The sequence below is a fragment of the Rhea americana genome, unplaced genomic scaffold (genome assembly GCF_003343005.1).
Source record: "Rhea americana isolate MKP2758 unplaced genomic scaffold, rheAme1 scaffold_2, whole genome shotgun sequence".
NCBI lineage: Eukaryota > Metazoa > Chordata > Aves > Rheiformes > Rheidae > Rhea > Rhea americana.
The window spans coordinates 8090275-8109113 of NW_028186149.1; the positions used below are offsets into that span (position 1 = coordinate 8090275).

The window sequence follows — 18839 nt, forward strand, 5'->3', positions numbered from 1 at the left end:
TTTTTTGGGGGGGGGGGGGAGTTTCAGCACCGCAGAAACCGATATAGCGGCTTTCGGGGAGCAATTAGAAAGGGTTTAAAGGCTTCTTCATTATTTATAAGCGCTGCATGGAATTGAAAGGTCGCGCAGATATTTCTGGGTGGAGATTATGGCTGTGTTTTGAAGGGGATCTTTTTACGTGATCGCCGTTGTGTTTTGTCTTGTAAGCTGGGATATGGTATTCAGTGTGCTTTATGCTGGTATATTGAAAATACTGCTCCAGCGGGTATCCCACTTGTTAGCACGCGTGTAGCGCTCTGCTGATCAATCAGCTGTTCTCTCATCTTTGAGTTGTTTCATAATTCTGGTCAGATTATTCCTCTGCTACAAGCATTAACCTGCAATTTAAGCAAAATTTGACCCTCGAATAAAGTCATCTGTATTTATGTGCATGTGACTCAGAATACRTTTACTGTTGAGCGTAGCAGCAGCTATGATGGTTCGTAATGCTCACATATGTGGCATTTGCTGTGCAGATGGTATTGTAGCTTATCCATGTACACACACACACACACTTCGCACGTAACGTGCAGGAATTGCAGCAAAGAACTTCCTCCAAAATACCAGCCAGTGCTCTGTAAATACATGGCATTATTTCCTTGGTTATTTTCTTTGGGAAAAATGTGGATCTTCATTAGGATGCATATGTGTTTGAAGCTGTTAGTGTTTTGGGGAAGTATACGTGTTCTTTACTAATGTTTATTAATTCACTCAAATATTATTTGAAGGGACAACTTGCTACTGTGTTAGAGGCTCTTAATGCTGCTCTCTCTCTCTCTCTCTCGCACACACAAATACTTCCACAGAGAATTTTCTGAGGTTCTTTCTTTTTTCCAAGTTCAACAGGAAGCTCATTGTAAAGCTTTGTAATCACTTTTGTGGCAAAAGAGAATAGACTTTTTTTCCTGCTTTATTCATGCTATAAAATTCTATGCACCTCTAAAGTCTACTTAAGTTACTATTCAGTAAATTAAGCTGTACGTAATCATGTTTAATGTAGTAAGTGACAGGCATATTCTGTTATGTTGGCAGATATTGTATAAACATTTACTCTGGCTTATATAAATACAAATTGCCAGATGAGTGCTCTGATTTTTTTTTTTTTTTTTTTTTTTTTTTTTTTTAAATTGTGAACTTTAACACTTTTTATAGTAACCAATATAAAGCTCAGCTGTTTTAGAAACAGGAAGAAAAAGCTTGTATTGGAAATTCACTAGCATTCTGAATTGGGTAGTTCAAATTTGTTTTCAAAAGGACAGCCAAAAAGTGTAACCCAGAGGCTTTAAATGGGTGTCTTTAAAAGGCTTCACACTTCCATCTGCATCTTCAGTTACAGTGAACAACTACCTTCCTTCTTCACATCCTGCAGTCTGTCACTACGTCTTCTCATTTATGATAGAGATGCAGCAAAGATAGCATCCTCTCCCGAGCAGGCGTTGTGCGATGCAGGGGTGTGTGCCAGGAATACAGCCGCGGCCCCGTCAAAGCCCTGCGCGCCAGCTCTGTGGCTGCATTTTTGTTTTATTATTTCCCCCCTGCATCCCTCGTCACTCATGCCTTTTTAGCTGGACCATATGAACATTTCGACCTCTTTGGTGTGGCTGATCTGAGCTGACTAGTACCGCCGACACTTCAGCCCTTGGAGCTGCTGTAACTTTGATGTAGACTTATGAAGTGCACACATTTAGATAGCATGCTTAATTATATATGCAATTAATTCTGACTAAACGGATCTTAGATCTGATCAGTCCTGTCGTAAGAGATATATTAAGGTAGAGAAAAGCAAGTAATAGAAGCTCACTTTAAAGTAGGTATTAGTCATATGTAATAAGGTGACTGCTGATCTTATTAGTTAGTTACATGAAGATTGCAGCGCTCAGTATTTCTTTTTATTCTCCTTAAAATATTATTGCACTTAACACAGGGTTCAACATCCATTGAAGATGGATCAGGAGAAGTCTGGTTAGCTGGACAGAACCCTGTTTAGCAATGTTGAAAATGGGGATATGCTTCCTTCTGAAAAGCAAAAATGTGGAATCTTAAGTCAAGTGAAGATGATATGTGAATATGGTCAGTTTTTATCAAGTGTCTTATGAGTGATATGACAGAGACTTACTCTCCTGGCAGAGCCCATTTTAGTGCTCGTCTTCCCATGCAGGACAAAGGAAATTGTTCTACAAACAGCTTAAGTGTTCATATAAGCTTGTGTTGAGTTTATTCGTGTTGCACTCTGATAGTTTTCAAAGAATACACTAGATGTTTGCTTTGCTTAATGAACAGCAGAGACGGTGGTTGATTGCATATTTTTGTGTTAAACATACCTATAATTCCAGTAGAAAAAAGACATCTYTCCATTGGATAAAGTAATAATTTGCTCCATGGGTAATTAAGAAAAGATGGAAGGCATATTATTTGCGTTGGATAGTATAAGTTATTTTCAGTCTTAGCAGCTCTATATGTAATTAAAACAGTTCAAATGTTGCTTTCATCAAAACTGCTGTTAGAACAGATGATCTTTTTTTAAGGCATCAGATAAGCTACTGCAGTAACAGTTAAAATGCATCTAAGTCATTTTATTAAGTTGTTACTTGTTCCATGAATAGCTGCCGGCCTCAAGTTCAAAAGTGGGCTCCGGTTTGCTCCCGTGCCACGTGGAGAAGGTGCCCGGCACCAGCGGGTTTCCAGCCGTCCGGGGCCGTTGGAGCTGCACGCGGTGTCCGTCTCRGCCCCCCGACAGTAGTTGCAGTACGGCCGACGCCGGGAGTCGATTCGGCTCGTTCGAGCGGGAAGGCTGTTGAGTTGTCCCACTTCCAAAGTCGGATGTTTGTGTAACCACAGAGATGGACCCTGGGGTGCGCGAACGTGCCGTGCGAGCCACGTTCAGGCCGGGCTTTCCTGTCCGCGAGGCTTTTGTTAGCTAACCCGGATTAGCATTTTAACAACCCCGGCGCGAACTCCGGCTGCTCTCCGCGCTTGGACAGGGTGTGCAGGCCATCCATCATCCTGTCCTTGGCCACAACGGGCGACTGGCTCCGTAACCGCGCGGAGCCGCGCCGAAGCCATCCGGCCGTGAGCAGCGCAGCTGGCCGCAGCCGCCGCTTCTTCCGCGCCGCTGGCGGCGGCCTCTGGCCGCGGTACCTGAAGTTAACGCCCAGAGAGCGCTTGCGGGAGCGGGGAAACCCGCCTGCGCTTCACGCGTTGCCGCCGAAGGCCGGCCGGCCCCCCGGGGGAAGCACGCGGCTCGGCAGGTCTGCGCGGACCTGGGGGCGCGGGGCAGGACGAGGAGCTGCGGGATGTCCAGTCCGAGCCCCGCGCGGTCGAGGAGCGGCCGCTCGCCGGCGGGTGAAGGCGGTCGTGGTGCTGTCCTGGTTCTGCTCCTCGAGATTTCTTTTCGCAATTGAAGCAGATCGGCCCCGGTGCGTGCGGGCCACAGCTTTCCTCCGGAGGAGGATCCTGGCTTYGGGAGCGAAGGAGGGCAGGAGGGGAAGAGGCTGAGGTCGAAGTGGAGCAGCAAAGAGGTGGCGATGGAAGAGGAGGAGCGAGGACCTCGAGCAAGCAGGTGACATTTGTTCTCTCCAGAATGGCTACAAACCTTGTAAATGAAATCGGTCCCCAGACAGCTTTGATTTATATTCTCGCACAGCAGATTGGCCTTGGTCTGCCCGACCTTGGTAACGTTGCAGAGGTCGGATTTGCACGCAGATACTCCCCTTTCGAAGAGGTTTGCTGTTGCTGTAATTCTTGCTAACCGTTGCGTCGAAGAGCCCCGTCGCGGGCCAGGTTGCTGATTCGATAGGCGCCGTATAAAATACGAACTCGGGGTGGAAAGGAGGGCTCCTGCTCGCCGCAGTCGAGGGCTCGGGGGAGGAGCGGGCGCAGCGAGCCGCGCTGCGCCGGGGGGAAGGGGCCGGAGCCGGCCGCGTGCTGGGGGCTCCTCCGGAAGGGGCGGACGGAGCGGGCCGGCACCGCCGGCCGGTCGCTCCCCTCGGCTGTCGCAGCGGTAACAGGCTTGTCTTGACGCGAGCCGCACGGTGCAGCTCCGTGACGCCAAACGGCGGTGACAGCTGGGCCGCCGCGCGCCGGAGCGGTCGTGACGAGCCGCTCGCGCCGTCCCGCGGCGCCTCGGGGCTCGTCTCCCCCGCCCCAGCGCGCGGAGGGCCCGGCTCGGCCGCCGCCACGCAGCGCGGGTGGAAGGCCTTGCCGCCGCCGCCGYCTGCGTGTATCGTGACGGGCGCTTTAGGGTCAAAAGAGAACTCCTGTGCTTGTGTTTCCAGCCCTCGGTTACGTACCCCTCCGCTTGCGCACGCGGATGCACGCATCCGCCCCGCGGGGCCATCACACCGTTAAGACCGAAGCGTTAGGCTCGCCYGGAGCGCAGCGCCGTGGGGGCTGTSAGCGGTGTGCCCAGGTGTCTGCGGAAGGGGTGGCGAGGGGGAAGAGCCCTCTCGCCGCGCCAAATGGCTTCCTTCAGTTTGCGAAGTTCTGCTGTCCGTGACAGCTTCATAAACCCGGCACGTGTTTATCAGWGACGAACACTGAAAAGCCAGTAATTTTTTTTGCTCAGTAGATCATATTTCCTTCATAAAGTAAGTGCTGTGTGGATATTTTTAGCAATATGTAATTTTTTTTCCTTAATGATAACCTTGGACGAAGATGATCAAATCCCCTGCTCTGGGGATTARTCTGATTCCCTGCCAGGGTACGGCTGGAGCTGGTTTGGTTCTGTGTGCCACTGGGCAGGTTTCGCTGTGAAGTGGATTATGGCTTTCCCTTCCCCAAAAGCATCAGGTTTCCGTCCTGGCCGGAGACGCAGCAGCGGTGCCCGTGCGTGGGAGGCCGTGCCAGCGCGGACGGACACGTGTTCGGCGCGGCTGTAGAGGTAGAGGCCCCAGTGCGCGTGCGTGATCACGGGCCCGGTATTACTAGTGATAACCTGGGGGGTCTGGGACCCCTCCCGGGCGCGTTGGTGACCGCGGGAGGCCGCTGTGAGGCTGCAGCGTAGAGCCCTAAAGCCCCAAGTCTCACTCCCTGATCTGCCACACRTTTCTTACGACCTTGATTCAAGCGCTTGTGGTCCGTATGTTACTGATTTACGTGGTTTTATTCTTATTTCCAAGCTCTGAGCCGTAGTCTCTCCGCGACACTGGCCGAGCCGTCAGAGCAGTTYGGCGCTAGCGCTGCCCTGCCTCGCGGAGGTGGAGGTGGTGCTGTGAGGCGGCAGCGCGGGCCGGGCCGCCGCGCCGCGCCGGGATAACGTGGTGGTGCGTCGCTCCCATCCTGCCTCCCGCCCCAGACCGGCTCCTAAAGCGCCAGGGAGCGGCGACRTGGATATAACTTGCCTTTCTCTGTTTACGTCTGTTTAATAACTTCTGCTGAACGTGGGCCAAGGAAGTGCTGATACGCTAGGCAGAACCCGACACTGATGCTGTGTCTCGCCGCTGCCCCTTGGCTTTTCTGACGGCCCGCGCGCTCCCAGAAGCGGCGGGCTCAGCGCCGCCCGGGCCGCGCTTCGGCAGCCCTCCTGGTGCCGGAGCCCCGGGGGGTCACAGCCGAAGCGCCAGCGTCCCCCTCGCCCCGCAAACGTGAATATGTATATGGTACACTTACAAACACGCGCTTGCAGACTACAAAAGCAGCAAATGTAATAATGCGATCCAACTGCTCAGTGCAAGGCTAGAAAGAAATGTTTTTCTGCCATTATGTGAAAATTTAGCGTGACTGGAACAGAGTCTGCATTTGATTAGGCAATTTAAGAAATGTAAGAGACTTTATACTGTAGGGCAGTGCTGCAAAACAATTGCTYGGAACATGTTCTAAAATTGGTTTGCTTTCACCAGATCTCCATGCGTTTCTGCACGACATCTCAAATGAAAATATGAGCAGTCACATGGCAAATGACTGCGTTTGGATATTATAGCAAATAAAAGCAACAGTTCATACAATTTTGCCAAACTCTGAGTAGCCTTTGAGAGGAAAAAAAAATAGGTATCTAAAACTCCCTCTATTTGCTTTCCAGCATAGGAAAGACATTTCATAACACATCCTTTCACTGGAGTAGTTAATCTTTAACGCTTAACAAGATAATAGTAAACGTTGACTTTGAGCTCAGGCTTCCTCCCTTTTCCATGCCTGCGTTTGCACGTATAATTGATTGTGCCCAGGAAAGTGGCAGAGCACATGCTTTGCATATGCAAGCAGGGAAGTGGGTGGCCAGCTACCAGACTTGTCCATGCAGAAAAAACCACAGATAGTTTGAGAACGTGCTGTTTGCCAGCCTCCATAGGCAGTCYTCCTGCGGGCGAGACCGGCTGGGCGCGCGGGCTCTGAGAATGGCACGCTGATAATACCAGCGCAGCGCTGCAGTCGCTGTGATGGTTTCCTTGCCAGCTGAGAGTCTTCTCCTCTTCCCTGCCCTCGCGTTTTCTGTTTACTTGCCCTCTGCAGCGAGGGCAATGCCACTCGGCAGCCGCTCTGCCAAGCGGCGCCAGCACCTCAGCCCGGAGCAGATCCGCGCCGCGCTGCTGGCGGCGCAGCCGGAGCGGGCGCAAAGGCAGAGCTGCTCTGGCGCGCGAGATCCGGGGCACCGCCGCGTGCGCTGCCGCCTGTCAGGCAGCAGGTGTGCCTCCTCCGCGGTGCAAATCCCCTTAGGTTCCAGCCGTCCCGCTTGCTGGGGAAGATTCTCGCTGCTGAACCTCGCTCCTGTTGCAGGACRGCCCATCCCCGTGCTCCTGCAGGTGCGCGCCAGCCCCGCCGTCTCCAGGAGGGCCCCGGGATAAGGGGCTGGTTGCTTTCTCGCCGCCGCAGGACGGCCGTGCTCGGCGGGCTGTGCCTCAGCCCTGCACTGTGTCCCCACCTGCAAACGCTGGTTTGTACCTGTCCCAAGGCTGCTTTATCAGGTGGCGCCTAGTCGTGCTGAAACCGTGGCAGTTTTGCTATGTTAATGAGGTTCTRTCGGCCTGCGGGAGGAATAGGTATTTACTGCGCTTAGGGCGCCCTCCTTCAGGGAGGAAAAGCGAACCCTTGGCCTAGGCTTAGCGTTTTGTTGGGGAGTCAAGGGCGCAGCTTGGTTGTTTCTAAACCTACATCCAAGSCTCTATGCGGTCACAGAAGTGGTCTAGGAGTTGTCGCTGCAGTTTGCAGGATGGAAGGATTTGGGGCTAGACGACAGCCCTGGGAAGCGGCCCGCAGGCAGCACAGCGATGCTCTCTGCGCCCGCCGTGGCAGCAGCGGGCGCCCGCGGCTGGCCGCGATCAGCGGGGCTGTGCTGAGGATGCAGCACGAAAGCCAAGCGCGTCCTCCGCGCCCGTCCGTCAGCACGCTCGCAAATACGTTGAGTGTTTCCTAAGGCAGTCTCAGGTGGGCACAAGTGGTTTGAATCAGTAAGCTGCAGGCTTGCTGAGGTGGTTAATCCAGAGCGCTGCCTCGCGGTGCAGCTCGCACGGCAGCGCCTCGCTCGCCCCGGCGCGCTTTCGRGGGGAGCGCGTCCTGCTGCAGCCTTGTGGGACAGAGGCCACGGCTGGCCACAGAGGCGAGCTGAAGTCAAGGGCTGCTTTCAGCTGGAGGACTTCTGCATAATGCTGCTGAAAGGGAGATAGTTCGTGTTCAGTCTCCAAAATTGGCTTAAAATAAATATAATTGAAGTAATCACTTCTGATTTGCTCAGCATTTTATTCCCTTTCTTGCTGAAACTACCTTGTGTTCATGTACGTTTTTGATCACAAGAGAAATTAGCCCTCAAAGTGCATCTAATCAACCACTAAACATTTGCATCATTAAAAATCACCCCATCCAGTTTGCAGGCCTTGTGTCAGCTTGTTGCAGAGCAAGGGGGGTGCGCTTGCTGTAACAGTGAAAGCCTGCAAACAACTGAAGTGTAACTAGCAATACCATAAGCCAATTAAGATGAAAGCTCTGATACTCAGTTTCATCACTTTAATATTAGACTATCTTTTTTACTTAGGAATAGATCAAGAGGTGTTAATGCAGAATCCTGAAAAAGTCAAGCATTATCTTAAAATAACAGACCTGTTATTTGCACTTTCATGCTCAATTAATATCATGGCTCCAAATACTCTACGTTTTTTCTTCAGGGCTGCAGATTTTAAAATTGTTTTTATAAAAAGTACAGACAGCTACGTACTACAAMTTAAAATTTGAAGGCACCTTTATAGGACAGAAACATTTGTTTCTTACCCATTGATTTTTGCACAGTCAGACTACAACTTTTAAAATGGACTACAAGGATTGTTTAAGTATTCATCTTTTATTAAAACCACAAATATTTTCCCATGTTATTTGATAATTAGCTGAAACAATCTGTCGCCAAACTCCACGATGTGGATCTACCACATCACAGACAATCTCTGAGATTTAGATGTACAGTAAGCCCCTGTGTCAGGCATTGCCTTGAGGAACTTGGCTCAAGTCAGTCCTCATTAAAAGAAACGCATTTGCATTTGCACCAGAATGCATTTGGAAAAAACTTGGGCGTGCGTTGGTGCTGGGTGTTATTCCCTGGTTGTGGGAGCACTCACCAGGCTATAAGTTGTCTCAGTAGAAGACGTGTGCGTAGACCTGACCTCAAATGAGCATCTGATCCCCCCATGCTCCTGTCATAGACACTGATTTGTAAGGCAAATGCTACATTTTATGTGGAGTTGTAGTGGACATGTAAGCAAATATTCATTATTACCTATTTCACAGCGTGAGGCATAAAAGGACCAAGATGAAAAATAGAGCTAGGATGAGGACTTGCTTACTCCCTCTCTGGAGTCCAAGCCATCAGGCCCTGGGCCATGCTTGTCATATATTTTAGTTTGGATCACACAAAAATGCTTCATTTTCATGTTTCATCTGCCAGCACACACTTTGGCCYGGGTGCTGCCTTGGGTGACACTGCTCTAGTGTTATTTTAATCCATGGACAGGGGGGATAAAGGTGCTAGTCTGACTCAGTAACACGGTGTGTCCGGGGTCACCCAACGTACACATTTCTACAAAAGGTCCAGGCGCCAGAGGAGTTGTTCGTACACAGTCGTGTGTTTTGTTCTCGGTCTGTTGGCCTCTGAAAAGACTGGSCTGCTGGACAGCCCCAAATTCGGTAGCAGCCTGCCTGTCCGTGCTGCCCGCTGGCGCAGGGCAGCGCCCGTCACCCGCGGTCGTCCCCGGCCGGCGGCCCTTGCGCCGCTGCGGTTTGAGCCGTACCCTTGTACGCTGCCGTTTCTCACGCTGTGGTTGGTAAAAGAGCTGTAAGATGTCAAAAGATAATTCCTGAGGCTGTAAAAGAACAACAACAACAACAAAAAGAAGCCCGATTATTTCAGTCTATTCACACCTCCTCCTTTCATGCAAAGGTGGGGGAAAGGAGTAAACACCGGTGAGCTCCTATTCAGGGATTAGCTAAGTTTTACTTGGTCGCGAGCGACGTCCTCGGAGACTTGTTCTGGCCAGGCCAGCAGCTCCAGCTCTGTGTTTGGGCAGCTCCTGGAGGAGCAGCTCCCGGTTTAGCCCGGGACGGGCGCCGCGAGCCTCCCCGAAGCGGCGCGGGCAGCGCCGGGCGCTGAGCGGGGCGGCCGCCGGCGCCGCTCGGGGCTCTGCTGGGCAGAGGAGCCACCGTCCCGGCGGTGGGGCCGGCAAAATGCGTTGCACATCTGAGAACTAGCAGCAGCTAGGTGTGTGGGGTCAGTTGTCGGGGTTTTAAAAAAAAAGATTTTTTTAATTATTATAAATGTGGAGTTTCACACTCAGAACAGCAGCATGCACCGTCCGAGCGCTGCAGTAGCAGTTCGGTGCCCTCAGGCCGCCTTTGCGCGCAGCGAGGAGCACAGGAGTGCAGGGGTTTCCTCACCTGCCGAAGTCCAGGCCCCCGGCATCGCGGGAAGGCGCGTCACGTACCTTGGCTAAACTCAGAGCATTGCTGATGGTTCTGCCTGGCGCCTCTTTGAGCGGACACGGGGCTTGTCTGTGTCCCACGGGAAACTTTTACAGGTAGGCTGGTAGGAGGGAAAAGAAATACGTAGTGACCTCTAGCATCATGGTTAAAACACACTTCCAAGCCCAAAGGAGATCCTGGAGCTCTCCTAACTAACTGCCTTGTTTTCGCTTGTGTCCAGTGGAAATGGAAAACGATGCGATCTCATTTAAGACTTTTTGTATTATACGTCTGTCTTTCAGCTTTTATTAGGATCACAACCCTTTTCTCCTTTGCCTGTCCAAACTCTCCACCAGAGAACTAACTTTCAGGATCTATTTTTCATTTTAACCTGCCTTGAACATCTGTCTGGATTCGCCATACCACACTGCAGTCTGTGCTGAGCATTTCTGAGAAGCATTTATTGTGTTAAGGCGATTTTTTAATAAGTTTTTTTTTTTTGAGCGAATAAAAGATATTGCATCAGTCTAGGTTGAAACTGTTTTATGTATTGCTTCTCTACGGCTGGCTGGATGCCCTTTCCCTTCCCCTCCTCTTTTACATGGCAGAGCACGCAGAGATGATTGATGGCGTGTCACCAATAAGTTGTCAAAGTCTGGAGTAGATTAATGGGTAAGAAACGCCAGCCTGCTCCCCCTCGTGTGGGATTGTTTGAAGGAGGGCTCGTATTTTACCGGCAGTGATACCCTGCCTCTCCGGAGCCCSCAGTCAGGAACTGAAGGATGGGATTTGTGCGCGGGCTCCAAAGGTGCTGGTCAAGCAGCTCTGGGACAGCGCCTGCCGTTCACTCGACCAACCCAGCCCTCGCCCGGAGGCCTGGTTTTCCAGGCAGGCTGCTGGTCCCTGTACAGGTGTGGATTTGTGCCGGAACGGAAACGTCTGCCTTTGCCTGTGCCTCAGTTCCCCAGCTGCAAACCAGCGCTAGCAGCGTGGTAATTACCAACATTCGCACTTACCATAAGTGATGGCAGCAGAAATGCCAGCAGTGCAATTCATAAGAGAAATTAATCAAAGACTGGTCTGAATCCTGCCTGGGAAAAAAAAAAAACAGACCCAGAGTATGGTTGATCCCTGCATTTACTCGAGGGCAGACGCTGCCAGCGTTTCATCATCAGCTGTTCGGGTCCAAACAGATACTTCAGCGCTGTTGTTTGCGTAGGCCCCAGCAGTGGCCTCCACTAACAGGTCTGAATGAGGCAAGACGTATGTCTTTCACGCCAGCGTGTCTGTGCGTACCAGCAGCGTGCACCTGGCTGTCAAACGCCCTGCTCCAAGCACTAGGTCGAGGCTGTCCTTCTGTGGCTCCTTGGAGCAGCTATTCTGCAAGTGTAGCCGCTTTTTAGTGGCTCTGATCTCAAGTCTGTGGCTAACCAGCTAAAAGGTGGCTTAGGGGCATTAAATTCCTCTTCGAGCAAGGTGTAGGTAGAAGTCAGAGCTACTGGTCATTTTCTTAAAATAGTTTGACATGCAAAATAATAAAGAAATCTGCACATTTTTATCTCRCGGGGTATCGTTTGCTGATCCAGTCCAGCTGTCTCCTTCTCGGTCCTCAGGACGAGAAGACGTGCGTGCGCAGAGCTTCCCGGGCAGTCGCCGGTTGTCTCCTTCGGTCTCTGGGAAAGAAAGAGGCTTCCGGACGGCTTCCCCGAGCACTTCCCAGGCGCTGCTGCGCGCCGGCTCAGCTCACAGCCCACGCGCCTCCCCKTCCCTTTCCCCCTCTCGTCTGCACAGCCGTGGGTTGGCTCTTCGGAGCCTGCTTGGCTAGTAAGAAAAAAAAACACAACAAAACAAAACTGTGTAACCATTAATGATTTGTTTTTGTGTCCGGGAGCCACTGTGCTGCAGGACTTTGCTCTGATGGTGCTTTCACGAGAAAGAACTAATTTGACTAACTTTATTAATTCCAGTTTGTTTTAAGTTTGCTCATTAGTAATTTCATGCAAGATGCTTCAGCTGAAGAGGCCATGTCAGGACAAGGAAGAGCAGAGGGAAAGTGCCAGGAATCATTAGTGTTTATTAACCACTGCACTCATCAATCCCGACTAAGCACAGCCCATCCAGTCTGGACTGAGATACAGAAATACCATCATGAGTAGAAAAATGCTTCTTTTCAGGTCAGGCCATAATAGACCGGCTTTCAGACCCCCTTTTCCCCTGCCAACCGCCCCATCACCCAGTATTATTTTCATTTAAGCTGGTGTCATCACAGTGTAGCACGGCGCACAGCAGCCTCGTGAAAGGAAGGAGCCTTGCCCCAGCCAGCCATAGTATCAATTAACAAATACAATCTTTTCATCCCAAGTAAACATTACTGAAAGGTCAAGTGTTGTTATGAAGGGTTTTCTTGTTGTTGTTGTTGTTGTTTTAATTGCTTYTCAAATTATTAAATGATTAATACTTACGATGTGCTTTGCTGGATCAGGCCTGGCACGCTGTGCTGCCAGTGTGTACCTCTCACAGCAGTTCACAAAATACTAGAATTGAATTTTTTTTCTTTTTCTTTTTTTTTTTTTTTTCCTCTTCCCTGTTTAGCCAGAGTTTAATAAGTGATTTCAGCATCTACAGGGTACTGGGTTGGTGACTCAGAGCTTTCTGACCTGTGAGTCAGGGCTGAATGAACGCCCCAAAACGCTGGAGGGGGGACTGTGCTACATCTGCCAGGTTTCTAATGGGAATTATAACCCCTTCCCAGACCAATTGTGGTCATTAAAGAAAGATTGCATTTCACTTCGAGATGCATTTTCTTGCATCCTACCCAAATTGCAAYTTGAGTAGTTACATTCTGCTCACTAAAATACCCTGTGGTTTAGTTAGAGAAGTTGTTTTCCTTCCTCTCTTAAAAGCTTTGTTGTACAGTGTTGTGGTCCTATCATAACATGTGCTGTATAATCTGTAGAGCGCTAAAAAAAGAAAAAGCAGCACCCTGGAAGGTGCTGCTCAGTTAGTTACTCGCTGTCTAGCCTGCTGCAGCGATTCAGGAGGAAGTAAGCTCTGGGAACCCCGCTTAGCCCCGTGCCCCTCTCCCCCAGCCTCGTCGCCAGCCTTGCGACGTGCGTGACAAGCCCGGTCACATTGCACAGGCAGCATTTTTACACTTGCTTTGCACGTGTAAATCACTGCACAAGGCAAAGCGCCACGTGTTGGGTCTTAGACATAAGGTCCTTGGCACTGAGCGTGTTAGGCTTAGTAGTATGATGCTACAGCCTAGAAACACGCAATAAATTTAGAACATAGATAGCATGGATGTTCAGACAGATTGTGCGTGTCATGACTTTTTGTGGATAAGATTTAGGTATTTTATGGGGAAAAGGTTTTATTGGCTGACATTTGGTGATAGAGGGGATGGAAAGAGATTGCAGTTTAATTAAAATTCTAATCCCAAGTTTGACAGTTTTTCTTGCCAGGTCAGCAGCCTGCATGTGCTGTTTGTGATTCTCGCGAATTAAATGAGCTGACAGTCGTCAGCTTCCTCCGAAATGCCTGCAACTGCAGCTAAAAATTAGCAAACATCAATGTGGTCCGCAGCAGCTTTGAGCAGGGATATGTCGCACAGCAGTTCTCCACCAACACACATACTGAGGCCTTTTCATAAGCACCAATTCATTCCAGTGCTGCCGATGATCAAACACAAGTGAAGGGAGGAAAAAAAAAAAAAAAAAAAAAAAAAAGGAAAAAAACACAAAACCCCTTCTTCTGCCTTAAGAAGTCATGTTTATCGTCCTGTGCTGCCAAAAGCTCACTGGCATGTTCCTCTTTTCCAGGTAGTTAAGTAGTGTTGCCCCCGAGGTAGCGCTYGCCTTCCCCAGCCATGAGGCTTCCTCTGCTCTGTGCCTGGGTGATGCTGATGAGCCTGTGCCGGGGCCGAGCCGTCAGCTTCCCCGAGGACGAGGACCCCATTAACGTCGTCGACTACCACTGTAAGTAACCGGCAAATGGGGCTGACCACCAGGGGAGACGCTCTAATGCGGTTTCCTTTCTTTTTTCCTCCTTGGGAAACTTTAAAAAAAAAAAAAAAAAAAAAGTTTCCTTTCAAATTGAAATGTGTTTACTGGCTTTGTATCTTTAATAGAGCACTTAATCATTTTCTTAAAAAAGCAATCAGAAATACAGCAATAACTTCAGGAAAAAAGAACATTTGCTGACATTAGCCATCTTTTTTTTTTCATTTATATTCAAGACATTACTCAAGGAATTTAGTTTAAACCCTTCTACACCTAGTATATACAGCTAATCAATGCTGGATATTGATTCTTTAGCTCTATAATCCTGAGTGATGGTGTAGCCCATTTTTAACTTGCAGATTCAAGGCAATATCCAGTATTTAGAGGACGCCCTTCAGGCAATGAATCTCAGCACAGACTGGACTTCCAACTGATGTTGAAAATTCGAGACACACTTTATATCGCTGGCAGGTAATTTTCTTTTAGTCAGTTCATTAGATTAAAATTCTTTTCTCTCCTGGTTTTGCATTAATGTGTAAAATTCATTTAGAAAAATCTGCAGAATATGATAAAAATTAGAACTGGGAGGAGGACTTCCGAGAGAAAATATGCCATATCTATGGCCAGTGCATGAAAATTGGATTTGAAGGCTGCAGTTACTGCAGTTAGGCTAAAACCAATGATCAAATACCCTTTTCCCTCGTTACATTACTGCTCTGATAAAAACTTCTCCTGATCATTTTAAACTTGGACTGACACATCACGGATGTAGGAATGAGGTTAAAACACTTGAATATTTACAGTCTGGGTTGTGCTTCAACAGTATGGAAAGACAAGAGCTGGATAATTGGAAAGTAAAGATGCTTCCAGAGGCCTACAACAATGAAAATAAAAAAAAATAATAATAAAAAAAAAAAAAACAGCTCATCCTGCCCATTTGTATTGAAAAAAAAGAACATCCATGGGGGTTTCAAAGATGTTTCTTGTCTAACAAAACAATCTATAAAACAGATTTAGCTTATAAAAAAATAAGTATAATTGATTAATAAATTCACCGATATATTTTTACTGTCTTTGCAAACAGGGATCAAGTTTACACTGTAAACTTAAATGAAGTTCCAAAATCAGAGGTTACTCCAAGCAAGGTGAGTAGATATACAGGGGGATGGCGAGGGAAGGTTGTTTGGTTTATTATTATTATTATTATTATTATTATTATTATTATTACTATTACTACTACTACTACTTTTTTTAAGATTCTTGCGGAAAGGAGGTCATTTTCTTTTCTCATTTGATTTAAGCAGAAATTAACATGGCGGTCAAGGCAGCAGGACAGAGAGAACTGCGCTATGAAAGGCAAACATAAAGTAAGTTATCCTTGAAGATAAGCGAGGAAAACAGCACTAATATTGTCTGTAAGTAAGTCTATGATTTATACATCTTATTCTCCTTTCAGGATGAATGCCATAACTTCATTAAAGTCTTTGTTCCAAGAAATGATGAGATGGTGTTTGTCTGTGGAACAAATGCATTTAATCCTATGTGCAGATACTATCGGGTAAGAACATTGAATAGTATGTCATTAATCTGTTACTGGTTTTGCTTGCGCTAATTATGCTATAGCAAGTACATCCAGTGTGACTAAACGGAGAATGCATCAAGGTGAGATAAAARCAGACAGAAGCCAATGTGCCAAGTTACGTTTTGGGGAAAAACTGTATTATGCTTTTGTGCTGCTGCACAAAATAGAAATGACACTACCACCCATTTATTTTTCTTCTCCAGCTGAATACCTTAGAGTATGACGGGGAGGAAATTAGTGGTCTGGCAAGATGCCCGTTTGATGCCAGACAAACCAATGTCGCCCTCTTTGCTGGTAAGAACTTCTGCTTGTAATGAGTCTAAATGATTAATGACACCAAAGGAACCAGAGGGCTTTTAAAGAAAGCTTTGAAAAGCTAAAGGTGTCAAGGTGCCTCTGATCCTAAATTTTTTAAATGCCCTCCAAAGGATTAGAAGCTGAACTGTTAATAAATACGTTAGAGCAATTTGGGGAAGAGTKGCAGTAAAGAAATGGGAAAGAATACAGGTTAGTCAGAATTCTCTGTATTATTAAAGGCTTTTTAATACCACATTTTTAACTTCTGTTTTAGATGGAAAATTGTATTCAGCAACAGTAGCAGATTTCCTGGCAAGTGATGCTGTTATTTATCGCAGTATGGGGGATGGATCTGCCCTAAGAACAATAAAGTATGATTCCAAATGGATAAAAGGTAATTTGGGGGGGGGGGGCGTCCCGTATGTGTGGTGAATGTAACGTCAGTGGCACTGTGGGGCAGGTGATTCACAGCCAGCATGCGCTACCCCATGCCACAACATCAGTGTRTATGTGGCTTTCGATACAGTATGAGCGCAGTAAGAAAGCAATTCAGTGCCCATAAAGCCAAATCTTTGTTAAATGCATCAGTGAATGAATCTGCAGTAACAAAAAAAAACCTTAGCTGAAATGCAATTCTTCTGAGGCCTTTTCATAGTCTGTTAGCCAACATTAAAGAAAGACTCGGTTCATTTAAGCTCGCGTGCACCCATATTTGGCCGTCCTAAAGTGTGGCGAGGACTGGAGCGCACCGTGGCTGCAATGGACTGTGGAGGGGCCGCTGAGCTGGCCGGTGTCTTCTACCAACCAAACACTTCCTTGAAGTAACCTTCTCTTTGCTCTTTCTTGCAGAGCCACATTTCCTCCATGCCATAGAATATGGGAACTATGTTTATTTCTTCTTTCGAGAAATTGCTGTAGAGCACAATAATTTAGGCAAGGTAGGTGTCATCACAGTAAGCTATCAGGTTGCCTTATCAGAATAAGACCTACTTAAAACAGCATCAGTAACAAGCGTAATTTACAATATAAAGTGGGAATCAGTACACAGTTCATGTAGTTTTCCCATCATTATAATTTATAGGGAGGAAAAAAAAAAAAACCACATACATAACAATGCATTCCTCAGCCATAAAAAGTTGTTTTGCTTGTACTTTCTGTGCCTTGCTGTTGAGAGAGTTCTCTACAGGTACTTTTTAACGCTGCTGTTTCCTTAGCACCTGTGGAAAAAGTCATSGTTTTGTTTTTGTATTTCATACTTATTAAAGAACACAATACAACACAGAAGAGGGATTTCAAAGAAGGTTCTCTCATGTTTCTAGATAGTGAATAATTCAGTCATACCAACACACCATATACTACGCTTGTCTCACCGTGGAAGGATAGTCTGTAATAAATTATTAAATCCTTTACATGTGGTTAATTAAAGTCTTTAAATCTCACTAAAAATACTATTTCAACAGGGGAAAAAAAAAAAAAAAAAAAAAAAAAGTGGGCCCAAGCTGGCAGAGTTGCATTTGCTTGGTGATGCATTAAGATGCCCATGCACTAGCAGCTTAATGTTGTTTACTTTCTTCCTGTCTGTGCAGATAAATGGCAACTATCTTCCTGTTAACAAAATTATCTTCAGTGTGTTATTAACAGCCCAGCAGCAAGCACTGCTTTCCTTGCAGCTCTCAAGCCTTTCTCCCTTTTTCTTTTTCRTCCTTTGCAGGCTGTGTATTCCCGGGTGGCTCGTATATGCAAAAATGACATGGGGGGGTCCCAGAGAGTCCTGGAAAAACACTGGACCTCCTTCCTGAAAGCTCGGCTCAACTGCTCTGTTCCTGGGGATTCATTCTTCTACTTTGATGTGCTGCAGTCTATCACAGACATAATAGAAATCAATGGCATCCCCACTGTCGTCGGTGTGTTCACCACACAGCTTAACAGGTAAGAAAGAGAAGCGCAACGTCACATCAAAGGGCCTGCTCCCGTTTTCGCTTACACTGCAATTGGTGCCATTGCAGCCTGAGTTCTTGCAATGATTTTTTTTCTTGCTCAACAGCATCCCTGGTTCAGCAGTGTGTGCTTTCAGCATGGATGACATTGAGAAAGCCTTCAAAGGGAGATTTAAAGAACAAAAGACTCCTGACTCTGTTTGGACAGCTGTACCTGAAGACAAAGTACCAAAGCCAAGGTAAAAGATTCTTGCTCCTGATGGAATAATATTGTCCTTGCAAAGCGCTACCTTAAGTAAGTCAGTCAGCTACACGCTTGTGTGTCTTGCTAGGTTAAAAACCAAAGCAGAGCTTTACATTTCAGCCATACAAATGCTCATTAGCAGGCTGCCTGCTCTCATTAACTAAAATACTAAGCGGAAAAACAATGTTGYTCTCCTTTTAGACCTGGCTGCTGTGCAAAACATGGCCTAGCAGAGGCTTACAAAACCTCCATTGATTTCCCAGACGAAACACTCTCCTTCATCAAGTCTCATCCTTTGATGGATTCAGCTGTTCCCTCAGTCATCGAGGAGCCATGGTTTACGAAAACACGTGTGAGGTATGACATCATTCAGCAATAACACACGTGAAAAGAAAAACAAGAAAACATGCCAGTAATTAATGATAGGCCTTTTGGTTTTGGTAGATACAGATTGACAGCAATTGCTGTAGACCACGCTGCTGGGCCGTACCAGAACTACACAGTCATATTTGTTGGCTCTGAAGCAGGAGTAGTACTTAAAATCTTGGCAAAGACCAGATCATTTTCTTTGAATGACAGTGTATTACTGGAAGAAATTGAAGCTTATAATCATGCRAAGTAAGTATTACCGTAACACCTAAACTACATAGCTCTTCAGCTAGTCCTTGGTAGCTAGCTTAAAAATAATGGTGGTAAAACAAAATCAACTCACTATCATCACCATCATCACTTGTTTGTCATTCCACAGTGTTTCTTCTGTTGAATAACCTGGAAATATTTGGGTACTTGCCATTTTTCATGGGTTGAGTGAACAACCCAATTCTACTTAAGTGACGTCAGTGACACAGTCTAATACTTCTGCAAGTAGA

At 47.3% G+C, this 18839-nt stretch overlaps 1 protein-coding gene across 4 annotated transcripts in view; it reads left to right on the forward strand.

Moving 5' to 3' along the window:
- The window catches only part of SEMA6D (semaphorin 6D), a 219933-nt gene that overhangs the window by 191053 nt on the left and 10041 nt on the right, over nt 1-18839 (forward strand). For 3 of the 4 annotated variants that reach the window (XM_085303407.1, XM_085303408.1, XM_085303409.1), the window contains exons 3-14: nt 13731-13886; nt 14270-14381; nt 14995-15055; nt 15215-15277; nt 15367-15468; nt 15696-15786; nt 16064-16183; nt 16639-16727; nt 17501-17718; nt 17834-17965; nt 18172-18327; nt 18415-18588. In XM_085303407.1, the coding sequence (XP_085159533.1) occupies nt 13778-13886; nt 14270-14381; nt 14995-15055; nt 15215-15277; nt 15367-15468; nt 15696-15786; nt 16064-16183; nt 16639-16727; nt 17501-17718; nt 17834-17965; nt 18172-18327; nt 18415-18588 (1427 nt within the window). In that variant the 5' untranslated portion in view covers nt 13731-13777. Of the gene's footprint in view, nt 1-13522; nt 13887-14269; nt 14382-14994; nt 15056-15211; nt 15278-15366; nt 15469-15695; nt 15787-16063; nt 16184-16638; nt 16728-17500; nt 17719-17833; nt 17966-18171; nt 18328-18414; nt 18589-18839 lie in introns of those variants that run through there. The other variant, XM_085303406.1, reaches the window with a different exon arrangement.